Below are 13,195 nucleotides of genomic sequence, written 5' to 3'. Positions count from 1 at the left end.
CTGTCCGTTTTTCAAAGTTAGATTAAAATGAGATGCTAGCTAGTTGACTTGCTGCATATTTTGTACTTACTGCCACAGATCAGAAAGACAGAGTTGGCAAATAGATGAATGTCTAATCTGATTCATACAGCCTGCCCTGAATGTTTAGGAAGAGTGCAAATTAAAGGGGGCCGCATCTCTTTTGACTTTGAGCCTTGCTGCTCACTGAAGCCAACTTTTTGCCAGTTCACATTTCTGTAGAAGGGTTGGTGAGACAGACTGAACCACAGATGTTTTAAGAAGAAAAACTTCAGCACTGTAGAAGTAGAATTTCTGTAAATAGTGCTTCTCCCATTCTTAATTCCCACCTCATTTGTAGACAGGGCACACGCACACCAACAGGAAGATTATTATTTCAGTACCACTGATAAGACAGCTGCAGATGTTCTACTTTTGAAAGTAATACACAGAGATCAAAATTCAGAGGTGTTTATCTTTTAGTTTTGGCCACCATCCAAATGAAAACTGCCAGGAGTGCAACGTGGCTGCTAAAGATTACAGTGAGTTCCAAGTGCACCCATCATTCTCGAGTAATGAGAGTGGCTGTACTGGCCAACCTGGAGCGATGGAAACATCAGCACTAGAACGAAGCGTACACCTTGATCACATAGTTGTTTTATTTTGCTCTTGCAAGCAGCCACAAAACAGGCTATAGAAGAATAAATAAATTAAAGCAGAGAGTGTAGCAGTTTATGCAAGTACAACATGAAGATGCTTGACTTTGCCATGATTTGGTGTTTGTTACTGCACTTGGTTCTGTGTTGGAGCAGTAACCAACAAGAAGTAATTTAGGTCAAGTATTTCCCCCTTTGGCCAAAGAGATTTTTAAACGTGCCCTCAACCAACTCTGCTAGAAATAATAATAAAATGTAGAAAAAAAAAAATACCCCCAAACCTCTCATGTAATATCATACAGTCATTATCAGTTTGTTCCAAGTGTGTCAGTCCGTTCCAAAATACTTCTGTCCAAAGTGTGTTGGTGCAACTGGATGAACTTCTGTAGTCAAAATTGTGATCTCTGGGAATTCCTGGATAATGGATTTGGCACCTTGTGAGAGAAAGAGAAAGGCAGTAATGAACGTGGCACTACAGCTGTATTTCAGCCCCACCTGTTAAATCATGATAAGCAGAATTGTGTGGATGGCTCTGCCTCTGTTCTTCCGTCTCATTTCTGCCTTTGCTGACTGCCTACAATTGCAAAATGCTGTGCACTGTCCTGGGTTTTCTTATTTGATTTTAATCTTCTTTACCACGCATGTAACTTCCAATCTAATCACCACTGTGGTTACAGCACAGTTGATTTTTGATAGCGATTTCTGCCATGGCCAATTTTTAAGAGGACCCACGAGATCCATGTTCCTACTTCACACAAACAGCTGGCAGACCAGCCCAATGCAATCCGTGGGCTCCTGTGCTTTAGAGCAGCAGGAAGGTTTGCATTACCTGGTGGCACTGCTGCAGTCTGTGCTTGTAGGAATGCACAGGCTTTAGGAATCCCCACTTAAATGTACCTGTTCTCCCTCTTCTGCCCCTCACAGCCCCTCAACTTACCATGAGGTGTGGAGAATAGGCTTAGCAGGATAATGACACTTGGTTGTACGCCATGTTCTATAAGAACTTTTACAGCCTCAATTACAGTATTACCAGTACCTAGAAGAAGAAAAAGGAAGATTTTCTCCTGTTTGAAGCACTCACCCTAAGCCAGCTGAGGTTAGTTGTCTGCATTAGTGCTGGTGTGTGGCTGAGTGCAGATGCTGTCCTTTCCCACTGGGCAACTATCACCTCACAAGCACTAATTATAGAAGACTTTGGTCTCCTGACAAAGGAACCTCATCTCTACATTAAAATAACTGACTGTACCGGGTCTTAAATGCTGAAGTCAGTGGATTTTATTAGAGCCCTGAGGCAGGAACGCTCATCTAAAATAGCAATTAAGAGCTCCGTGTGCACGAACAGAATTATATCTTAAACTGGAAAAGTTACTTCATCCTGATGATGTCCTGATACATTTTTAATTGCATTTAATTTTAAAATAATTTAGAATTAGAGTATTCATCAAAAAACTCTTTTAATAGTGTAACAAAAATACTGTAAGGAATCTTTTCTCACAGAAATTGAGCTTTCTAAATGTTGCCATCAGACTGTAATGCATCAGCCTTTCTCCCACTCAGCCGTACCCAACTGATTTCTGCAGTCACGTTAATGCAGGCTGACCAAATCCCTGCTCTGTCACCTAAATCAAACCACACTGCAATAAAAGCCCCTGAAATTCAGAAACTTTCTTTAAAATACAGAACCGTTGCTGCTCAGGCAAGCCCAGCCATAAATAACGCGGATACTTACTTAGTATTGGGTACATAAGAAGAACTTTTCTCCTGTAAATGTCTGGTGGAAACTTAGCATAGTACACTTTTGCTCTCTGAGTTTCCTCGTCGCTCTGTATGAGGATCTTTCCGATGCGGATTGATCTACAGCAGTCCCGTAAACCTTGTTCCATGGCTTCGCCTCAAAACAGCGGGAAAAATTGTTATGTGCTAAGGAAGAGCACAGCTACAAGATGCTACAATTAAGCAACACAGCCCCAATACTGTATCGATGGAGGGTTCTCAAAAGGAGCTTTTCTTGGTTCCAAGTTTTTAAAAGACTGTAAGCTATTTTATTTTCCTCTGTTTAGACAGAAAAAGTCTGTTCAGTGTTACTTAGTTCCCAGGTGTTAGTGTTCTCATGTACATCTAGTAACTCATCTCATGAGTTCATACTAGTGCATCTCTGTACTAGTGCTAAGCAGGTTTTCAAGGTGGAAACATCAAAACAAACTGCGTCATAATTTACACGTGGTTTGGAAAACACCTTTGAGCTTTGCCCAGAGACACTGCAGTGCAGAAGAGCAGCACGGGAACCTGTGGGGATTCCCGAAGTTTCAAACACAGTAATACTGTCCCTGTCATCACTGAGCACAACTCATCTGGAGAGCTATTTTTGAGGAGGAAAAAATCAGAAACAAACAAGGAAGGAGAGTTGTTAGAAAAGAGGTAAGATGAAATCTGCTGCAGTTATTTGATAAAATGTTGAGGAAACATTACTTGACATTCTGTGATCAAGAACACCTAAGAAAGAATGGTAACTAGCAGGTTGAGCTGAAACTGTGCTGCAGAGAAGTGTGGTTGCACTTTTTCAGAAAGAAGTTGGTTACAGGTTTTAAAGATGTATAACTCGTACTCATTCAACAACCAAAATCTGCCTACCACTTCTCATTATGCTGACTCCACAGTTTCCCTTTTCAAATTTCACTCCTTCATACTTGTATCCTAGGAGAGGAAAGAAACCAAATGTCAGTGGCAATGATTGCTCCCTTCTGTCCCTTCCTGGTGCCCTTTCAGGGCACGCTATTTTAAGTGACCCTGGTGTGAATGGAAAGGAGATGCCCCCACATACCAAGGGGACAGTGCTGAGCTCCATGTATCTCAACAACTGGCATGAGCCAATCTGCACACCACACCCTGCAGTCCTCCAACAATGGGAACAGGACCAAAAACTACTAAAAAAATTGTGCTTTCTTTACTTGTAAATTGCTTCAGAAGTGGCATTGCTGTGAAGAATGTGGCAATGTTACTTATGGACTCTGCATGTTCCCCTGCCTGCCTGAAAAGTCCAAAGGCTCCTTTAAAGGAGATGCAATAGAGTATTTGATTAATGGACTTGAGGGACGTTCTGGTTTTGAGCTTTAAAGAACAGTAATTGCTATGCTGACAGCAACTTACAAATGCTTGGAGGAAAAGAGTTCACTATAGGTGAGCAAGAATTCATACATAAGTGTTTGGATTTCCAAGGCACTGTTCCTCATGGACTTGGCACATCTGAGGCCCTCTCAGCTTCTTCACCAGGTACAGCTATTGAGCAGAAGGGCTACCACACCGACAGAGAGCTGACATGGTGTCAGAGGGTAAGACTCGATGGTGTGGCCAGGAATGATGGCAGAACACAGCCTCTTCACTGGTGTGACTTGTGGCCAGACAGCAAGGTCCAAGACGCTCGCTGCCCACAGCCAGGCAAGCAGCCCCCTGAAGAACCACTGAGCTTCAGAATGGTGTTACAGGGGTACTGCCAGTCAGACTGTGTAATGCAGAGAAGCTGACGGGCATTGAACTACCTGTCACCAGCTGACTTGGAACAGATGTGAAGCCAATGCTCGAGAAGTAGCTGCTGACCTACTTTAAAATGAGCAAAGGTGACTTTGCCTTTCTGAGTGCTTTCTTACACTTTAGCCAGCTTCAAACAGAGTGCTTTCAGCCCATCTTTTCTGTAACTAGAAGTAAGATAAAGAATGCAGATGATTTATTGTGAAGGATAGAGGGGAAGAGCGCACTAATATACAGAGCTGCTCTCAGCCTGAATAAATACCAGTGAAACCCTCAGGGAGAGGAGGACTCACCTGGTGCAGTAGTTACCTCTTACAGCAGTACCACAGGCTCAGAGCATGTATTGGAGTGGTTGATACGTAGTAAGCAGCAGCTCTGCTACCTGAGTATCTGCAACCTCTTCTGCATCTTTACAGTTAATAGGAGCAAACCAAAAGTACTGCAGTGAGTTTCCTCTTATGTGAACACTGCCACTTTTTATTTCCTGCTTACCATCACTCCCAGCTGGCTCCCTGTTGCAACAGGGCAGATTTAGGCTGACAAATCACTTGTGTAGAGTACTTTGTGAAACGTCAGCAGTTTTAATTCAGCATTACAATGTGGGCAAGTAAAGTGATAGTGCAAATACAACGGGAAATTTTCATTGCAGTTTTGCAAGACCAATTTAAAGCCTTAGTAAGATAATTATACGGCTGTGTTCTGTTCAGCTGTGTTGTTACGCATTTTCTAGCTTTCTTTAATACCTTGAAGGGGCCTTAACTCTGTACTCTAACTGAATGTTAAATTGTTCAAGCCTTCTGTAATAGTTCTGTGCTTTGTTACATTGATTAAGCTTCCACCTCCAGTCCTGCTGGGCAGAGGAGTAATTTCCCACATACCTGTTGGAGTGGTCACTGTGCATTCTGTGTATGGCAATTGATTCAGTCCCTCTTCAACCACAAGTCTGATCTGTAGAGCCAGAAAAAAAACAGCTTGAAGGGATCTGTTATCTATGAAGATAAGAAATGCTAGCTGTTTTCGCAAGAACTCGATGAACACCTCACAGCCAAAAAAATCCTCTTTTACTAATAGATAGGGACTGATTTAAAGGACGTTTTTGGAGCAATGTGTGTGTATGTGCACAAATCAAATGAAAGCACTGAGAAACAAAACTGGCAGGAGGAGCATTCATCAGTAATGACGTGATAAAACTGACTTGTTTTCTACCTGGCAGATAAAGGCATGAGGGACCAATCTTCCACCAGTGCTGATGAACCACCAATGTGAACTTCCACTCTGCTCATAGAAAATACTACTGCAAAAAAAAGGAAAATTCCCCCTTAAGTTCCCCATCAGCTGTGCTCCAAACTACATCCACATTTCTGTGCAGCAACTGCAGTGGGGCTGCCCAGGACAGCCAAGGGAACTGTAGCAATGTAAATACACCACCAAGTGCCCCAAAACAAGTCTCTTTACCACCCTTTCCTTCTGGCACCTGTGGTTACGAGTGCACTGCCAAGCAGCTGTGCTTCCATGCTTTATGGATGGCTCAGGTGCAGCAGAGACAGCTCTGCTGGAAACAGAGTTTGTAAGTAAGTCACACATCCCTCCAGAGGCCAGAGAACTTGCAGCTGTACTCAGGCAGAGGCACTGAAACGTGCTCATCTGGGCCCCGAATGACAGCCCATGAAAGATGCTCTGGGTATTACAGATGTAGAAAATTCTCTCTGCTAGTGAGCCAAAGATTCGTAGGACAGAACTGCTCAAAGAGAGCTGCTGCCATGCCAGAGAAATCTATTAAAGCAAAAGTCACTGTGTAATGGCAGAAATGAGGTGACTGCTCCTGGGACTGAACGAATACACCGCTCGCTTCAGACAGCATCCTGAAACAGCCCAGACCAGAAGGATTCCTCTGTTCTTCCATCCCACCCTGGTTCTTAGCACACACGCATACAACACGAGGAATTAGAAAAGGTCCCTTAAACTAAAATCCAGCTTTGAAGGTGTTTTTAGCAATTTTAGTATGGCAGCTTTCTTTTTTCAGGGGTGAGTTTGTGACAGCTGTGTTCAGAGGCGGTAGGCAGAGCCAGTGAAGGGGTTCAATTCACATCTACGAGGAGCAGAAGAGCAGTTCACAAGTTTAGCCAGGTAACTCAACCACTGCTTTCACTGATGCAAACTGCACACAGGAAGCGGGCCCTTCTGCAGTGTCGGTCCACTTTTTTCCATGAAGGGAAGGCAGCTTCCCATCATACTCCTGTCTGAAAGCAGACTTGTTGCTTCAGTCAGTTCTGGACACTGTAATTCACAAATGGAAGGCACCAGTGTTCTACTACTGACAGACATCTTGCATAAACCAAGACATCCTTCATTTAATTTCAGGTTTCTGGTACATTTCCTGAATCAGGTTTGGAAGACACTTTTTTCCCATACTGCTTTCTTGTTGACAGGGCTGGCATCGGTCCGCATTACTGCAAACTTTTGGCAGATGAACTAGTGTAGGTCTACAGTCAGATTACAAATCTCCTTGTTTTTACTACATGTATCAGTGTTTTATGAAGAGGCTGGGAGGACTCTTTTGTTAACTTGTTGGTGCTGATAAAACTTTATGTTTGTGCTACACTTTCTGCTGCCCTCACACTGAGCTACAATAATCTCCACCCCTTCTCCCTGTAATGAAATGTCCAGCAGCTCTGCTCCCCCCATGTGGCTGCCATTGCTCAGAAGCAGAAGCTGAGCAAGTATTGCTGCAGCCCCACAAGAGCAGGGAGAGGTGAAGCTTTGGTCCCAGTGTGGAGGAGTTTGACCAGATATTAAAACCATGAGTAAAAGTTAGCAATAACAAGGAAAAAAGAAAGGTTTATTTTGGAGGGAGTGGGGGAACTAAAACAAGTGTTCAACGGTCACTAAAGTGTCAAGGCTTACAAAATTCTGTTTATGCATTTAATGCTGATACACAAAACTATATAATCAATGTGCTCATTTAATTACAATTACATACTTAAGACTGCCTCTGCAGTAAGCAAGGAAAATATTGTTTGCTTTCAGTCTTCATTAGCAGACCTGTTAAAACTGCTAGCAAAAGCCAGAGCTTATAACAGACAGGAGTTTCAGCTAACTACCACACAAACACCTTGAGGATGTTAAAATGTTTGTGAACCTGCCCTTTCTTGGCCAATTAAGCACATGAATAAAGTCACCTTACCACACTTAAATACCACTGAAGAAATCAGGTTTGACCAGTCCTTCAGGGTCCATGAGCAGAGGAATTTGGATTTAGGCAACCAGAGAAAGCAGGTTGATCATACTGGCATTTAGAAGAGGTGCAGTTGCTACATAAGGCAACCAGGCCCAGTGCAGGTAGGGATGGTGAGGCTCTGAGCAGACAAACCTTGGAAGAGGCACCCCAAAAGATACCTGTAACCTGGAGCAGTTAGGCCTCACAGTTCTTATGCCTGCCTGCAGTTTTGAGAAAAGCAAAGCAGTGGAATTCCAATAAATTAGAATTTAAACCAACTAAAAAAAAATTATTTTTAAAGCTTCAGTTGGACTGGGTGACAACCTTTGAAAGTCCCTTCCAACTGAACTAAATACTGGAGTAGCCAACATAACCTTCTCCTAATTGGTGGGAAGACAGTAGTCTAACTGCATTGTAGGTGATAACTGCACTGATTTCTTAGATAAGAGTGATTTCTAAGAGAATCCTCTAGCCCTTATGCTGCAGTTTTTCTCAGAAGCTGAAGGAAGGCAGAACAGCAGGACTGTCGGTATCATTCCATGTTTATACACCTCTTCTCACCTCAGGATTTCAAACCATTTTCAATGTATGCATCACACACCCTTGCTATGGGGAGAGAGGTGGGCAGGAAGGTGAGGTGACCCATTCGGCACCACACATTGCTGCTGGAAGGAACCAACTCCTCTCCCAGGCCCCAAAACCAAACAATCTGCATGCTGCCCTCTGCAGAAAAGCACTGCAGTGCTGTGAGCTGGGGGCTGCAGGGCAGCGCAGGTGACAAATACCTCCCTGAATGTCAAGTCAGTTTTGCTCGGTCGTTGCCAAAAACTGGACATAGGACATCCTGTCTCTGGGAGACATCTCCTCATCCTGTTACTGGCTCTTTTAGTCCACAGCACATTGCTATAGCTCCCGCTCAGCTGTATGCAGCACTCGCTCATCTGACTGGACCCAGTTTATTGGGTACCTCCCACCAAGACCTCATAAAAAAATTCTTAGGTGTCTCAGTAAAAATGCTTCAGGCTTAGTGAGAATCTCACTAGCTCTACAGAAATCCTGCATGGGTGTCATCAACAAAACGCTTGTGCAATGTGTGGCTGCAGGGCAGCACAGGTCTGAGGGCTCAGCACAATCAAGCAGCACCTTCAGGGCACTCTACTCAGCTATCTCTTACCACAGGTTACAATGACTGATTATTTCCTGCACTAGAGGCTTCCTTCCCTCACCTGCTTCTCCCTCACAGACACAAGATGGGTTGTCTTCCTCAAGACTTTAACCTCTCCCTTGCAGCTGCAGGACCTCAACACTGGCAGTCAGTTTCAGAAGCCATCTGCTAACCTGTACTCCAAGTATCTTTGAATATTTCTTACATGTCATCCCCTTGTGTAAGAAACTGGCAAAAGAAAAAAATTCTACCACTATCAATCCATCAGCTTTAAAATTGCTCCTTAAGCCCTCTTCCTAATGTCACCTTACAAAATACTTCCCACTAGCAACTGCCAGCTAGTAGCAACCTTAATTTTATTCTCATTTTCCTTCTGCACCAACGTTAAAGTTGACAGAAAGGGCTGTTCTTATGTGGTGGGAACCCAGTGTGAGGTAAAATGAGAACATTAGCCAGAAACCCCTACTGACAGCAGTACTGAATGGGAAGGGGCCTGGCACCCGGACTGGAGATCTGTACCCTTTAAACGTGTGGCATTGCTGATGCTGGCCTTTGTTGGCTTTCTTCATCTTATTTGCACATTTGAGCAAATGAAGAAGTTAAAGCCACAAAATAAACTAAACAAAACAAAAAAAAAACAGGAAGGATGACCCACACTTGAGCTCAGACTTTCACAAGCTGTGGATGTTTCCTGTGCTGTTCCAACTTGTTCGACAGCACAAAGGACATTATGTCTATTTAAACAGTGTCTGCTGAGAACTGCTGGCACAGAACAAAGCTGGGACTGTGACTTTCTGCCTGTTCCTTATGAAGCACTATTGGCAAAGAAGGACGCTCCAGTTGGTGACTTGATCCAGCAGTTACAGGGATGAGTTTTGTTGGCTTGGGCCTTTACTGTTCCTGGAGAATGGGAATGTCAGAAACATCCTCAAGAAGGGAAAAGTAGAGGGGAAAGCTAGAAAAGCTGCAGCGATAAAACGTGCTGCGGTCACAGCCTTCAGCTGTGGGCACAGGGAAGCCCTGAGCAAGCCTAGATCAGGCATGGATTAAGATTGGGCTAAACCTGTCTGGTTTGGTGTTGGTAGATGCTGAATGCTCCCTGAACTGATCTTTGTTAGGAGGAAAGAAAGGCTTTTCTCATTAACCAGTGTGCATCTGCAAACAGGAAACCCTCATGAATACCAGTATAGGTGTGGGAGTGGGTGTTGTAAGCACCTAATTTACACGAGATAAATGTTGCATTCCCAACCATCTTTGTTCTGACTTCCTACAATACACACAACCTTCAAACTGCTTTCTCTCTGCCAGTATCTACCCCATGGTTAAAGGCAGATGCCCATTGTGGGTGCACACAGGGCGGCTCATCTCACACATACGCGCCCAGGAGGCACTTCTGCATGCAGTCAGTTGCTAATATCTAGACTGCAGGAAATGGTACAGATCTGTTCACAAGATCAGAAGTGCTTTTTCACACTAACACCGAGCTATCTTTAGCCTCTGCGCATCTCTTTTTAAACAGTCTTCTCTTATTGCTACTTCTTGCTGTACTAAGGCAGTTGTACTTGGTATCAACAGTTTCTGGAACCCTCTGAGACGAGTCTGTAACAAGGAACAGAAGTCCTTTAGAAAGTTGCAGCCTAATTGCAGTTTCCAGTTTGGAGAAGTTCCTCTCACACCATTATTCTTGCCTGAAAGATCCATTTTATCAGTTACAAAGCACAACACCAAGAAGAAGAAATGCTTCACCTACCAGACGATCAGCAGAAAACACGAAGTCTCCTCTACTGGCTGTCCTGAAAAAGGGAACAATTTCTGTTTTAAATCAGGGAATAATTTTAAGGATATTGCTTAATTATGGCAGTTCTTCAAGGACAATATATTCCAGGGACAGTTTATAGAAAAGTTTCCTGCTGGATTCCAACTTCATCCTGCAGAGATCCTGCTTCATGGGTTTTGTGGTGGGTGGAGGAGGCTGAGGGGCTGGAAACTACCGAGGGCCTGGCCTCTTTCTGCTGGCAATGCTGCTGCACTGTGTAAGCAGCAATTAAAGCATGAAAACATAAGGCTGATATTCTGGTGGTTGTTCCAGCTCAGCTCCAGCACCTCAGAAGCTCAGATCTCAGCAGCCTGATAAATGTTCCGCATCTTTAAGCAGGAGATCTTTGCTTCGCTTGCTCTTACATCACTCAAACCATGGGACAACGAAAACATAGATTAGACCAGTGAACTTGAGACTAAATGAGCAGGGATGCACAAATACCACCACAAAAACACCTCTCTGCTGGCCTACAGCTTGGATGAAACTTCTTGCCAACGTGCCTGCTTGGCTTCTGGCCCATTCAGAAGACAGGAAGAATGGGCTCACCTCTTCCTGCCGCACACTGTGCAAATATGCCACGTTGAAAGCTAGAGAGAAGTAAGACCAGGTTTTAACACCTTGCTTCCCATGTCAAGATGTTGTGGTCAAGGAGCCGATGTTTACAGTCTATTGGCCTTACAAAAATCCTCCAAATTAACATCACATGCACAGCAGTTACACCCTTCTCACTGTCAAACTATGATACCCTGATACACTGTACAGAGAGTTGTGCACTCAAACCCCAAGGTTCTGCAACATCTTATGTTCACGTGAGTGAAAGCCAAGACGTTTGCATGCCCAGTCCCTGTGCACACACAGCTAGCCATGCTAGAAGACAGTCTGAAGCAGACTGGCAGCCTCATCTTTCTCCTTGTGCACTACATTATTTCATTATATATATTCATTATTTCAAATGCTGTTTGTTACTCTTTTTGTTCTTTCCAGGAATGACAGGCTCTGCCTAATTTTCTCCTTCTTTGACTTAATCGGAACCAGTACTCAAACAAACCCCACCAAACAAGACAAGCCTAGCCATCATATAAAATGCTTCTGTTAGGATTTTGAAAGGGATTCATATTCCCAACAGTAGTGAGCGCAAACCCAGAAAACTAACAGCAAGTAGCAAGGAGTGCAGGTGGTGTATTATGAGTTTTCTCCAGGCTGGACTGTGGCATTTCAGAAAATTTACCTAAATTCCATTTAAGGGTGGAAACACCTGTGTCACACCTTTGTTTGCAAAGCGATGCACATTCAGAGTGAACGCTATGAATGAATACAAGATACCAGGCTTTAGTTACCCTGACCTTGCACAGAGACTTGGATGCTCTCACAGCTGGTTCACAGAGCCGCCTTAGCCAGCTGTGCCCGGCTTTGAAGGGACGAAAGACAACAGAGAACTGCAGAGGCGTGCACAAAAATGAGACCCAAATAATTATGAAAACGACAGAGCCTTTGTGCAGCTGCAACTGGAAAGCTGTCACCAGATTTCAAACCTCATATCATAAAGGTGTTAATTTCTGGTGGCCAGGAAAAATGAGGGGCAGAAGCACGGCCGTGCGGTGTGAGCTTTGCTGACATCAGCAGGCAGCAGGATGCAGGGCACAAGGGCTCATTCTGAACCTGAACGCTACCAACCCACGCTGCTCACCTCTGGGTCCAGTGGTGGTGCTCGCATCACAGCAGGCAAATCGTGCTTTTAATAGATGCCCGCTATGTATGTTCGTCTTACGTTGCACGCTAAATTTAATACACTATAGTATCACCTTCCATGTGCCAAGCAGATACAGACGTGACCAAGGGAGGTACACTCCCACTGCCAGGGCAGCCGATCACGGCGCACTGAATCACCACGTCCTGAGCACCTCACTTTGCACATTCGGCACAGGGGCACCATTTTGCATTCATTTTTGCGCTTCTGGTTTGGAACGGAGGGCTCACGGCCGGGGGCGGAGCGGGCCGGCCGTCAGTTAAGGGCGGCGCTCCCCGAGCGGCCGGAGTGGCGAGCATCCTGCGGGAGCTGCCGGAACGGTGGGTGAGCGCCGGGAGCAAGGATGCGACGCGGGGCGCGCGGCCGGCGGCCCCGCCCGGAGCTGCCGGGAACGCGGCGCCGCCGCACGGCGTCGGGGAACGGCCGCCCCCGCCCCGCGGCACGTCACCGCAATGGCCGCGCGGGAGGCGCTGCGCAGCGCCGCGGGAGCCCCGCCGGGAGCACGCGGCCCTCCGAACGGCTCCGCCGGACGGGGCCGCCCGGGGGGAGCGCGGGTACGACCCCACCCCCGTCTCCGTCCCCGTCTCCGTCCCAGCCCCGCGGGGCCGCTCACTTGTCCCTGATGATGGTCTGCAGCTCCCGGATCTGATCGTTCATGGGCAGCAGCTTCAGCTGCGCTCCGAGCGGCGACGCGCACTCCTCCGCCGCGGGGCTGGGGACCGCCGCCGCCCCGTTGCTGGCGCTGCTGCTGTCCGGGCTGGGGCTGCCGCTGCCGCTGCCCTCGGAGGGCTCGGCGAAACGGATCAGCCGGGAGCAGCCGCCCGCCGGCGCCGTCTGTTCGTCCTGGGGCCGCGGGCCGCCGGCCGCGCCGAGCCGCTGGTTGTGGCACGGCATCGCCTCCATGCGCCGGGGCCCCCTCCCCCGCGCCGACCGTGGCCGCCACGCGCCGCGCCGCGCCGGCCCCGCTGCGCCGCCGCCGAGGGGCGGGGACGAGGGAACGGCCCGCCCACCGCCTCCTCCCGTTGGCTGCCGCCGCCGTCGCTCATGGTGGCGCGGGGCGCTGCCGAGC

At 46.4% G+C, this 13,195-nt stretch overlaps 1 protein-coding gene across 1 annotated transcript; it reads right to left on the bottom strand.

The window, feature by feature from the left end:
• Positions 1-636: 636 nt before the first annotated feature.
• On the bottom strand, positions 637-13,073 carry UPRT (uracil phosphoribosyltransferase homolog). The gene is made up of 7 exons (XM_048960036.1): positions 12,740-13,073; positions 10,311-10,353; positions 5,057-5,126; positions 3,285-3,347; positions 2,383-2,544; positions 1,591-1,689; positions 637-1,087 (listed from the first exon to the last, which is right to left on the bottom strand). Exons 1-7 carry the CDS (start codon positions 13,027-13,029, stop codon positions 981-983), a joined length of 834 nt encoding a protein of 277 aa, XP_048815993.1. The 5' UTR covers positions 13,030-13,073; the 3' UTR covers positions 637-980.
• Between the last annotated feature and the right edge of the window lie 122 nt (positions 13,074-13,195).

This window comes from Lagopus muta, chromosome 13, assembly GCF_023343835.1.
Source record: "Lagopus muta isolate bLagMut1 chromosome 13, bLagMut1 primary, whole genome shotgun sequence".
Taxonomy (NCBI): domain Eukaryota; kingdom Metazoa; phylum Chordata; class Aves; order Galliformes; family Phasianidae; genus Lagopus; species Lagopus muta.
This window is presented reverse-complemented; position numbering and strand designations above follow the sequence as displayed.

Bases quoted from the DNA above. Each gene is read 5' to 3' on its own strand.
- UPRT (XM_048960036.1), bottom strand. From the start codon at position 13,029: ATGGAGGCGATGCCGTGCCACAACCAGCGGCTCGGCGCGGCCGGCGGC. The intron at 3,348-5,056 runs GTATGTGGGAAA...TTCCTCTCCTAG, and splicing joins CACAGTGACCACTCCAACAG to GATACAAGTATGAAGGAGTG. The intron at 1,690-2,382 runs GTAAGTATCCGC...TTCTTCTTCTAG, and splicing joins TCTTATGTACCCAATACTAA to GTACTGGTAATACTGTAATT.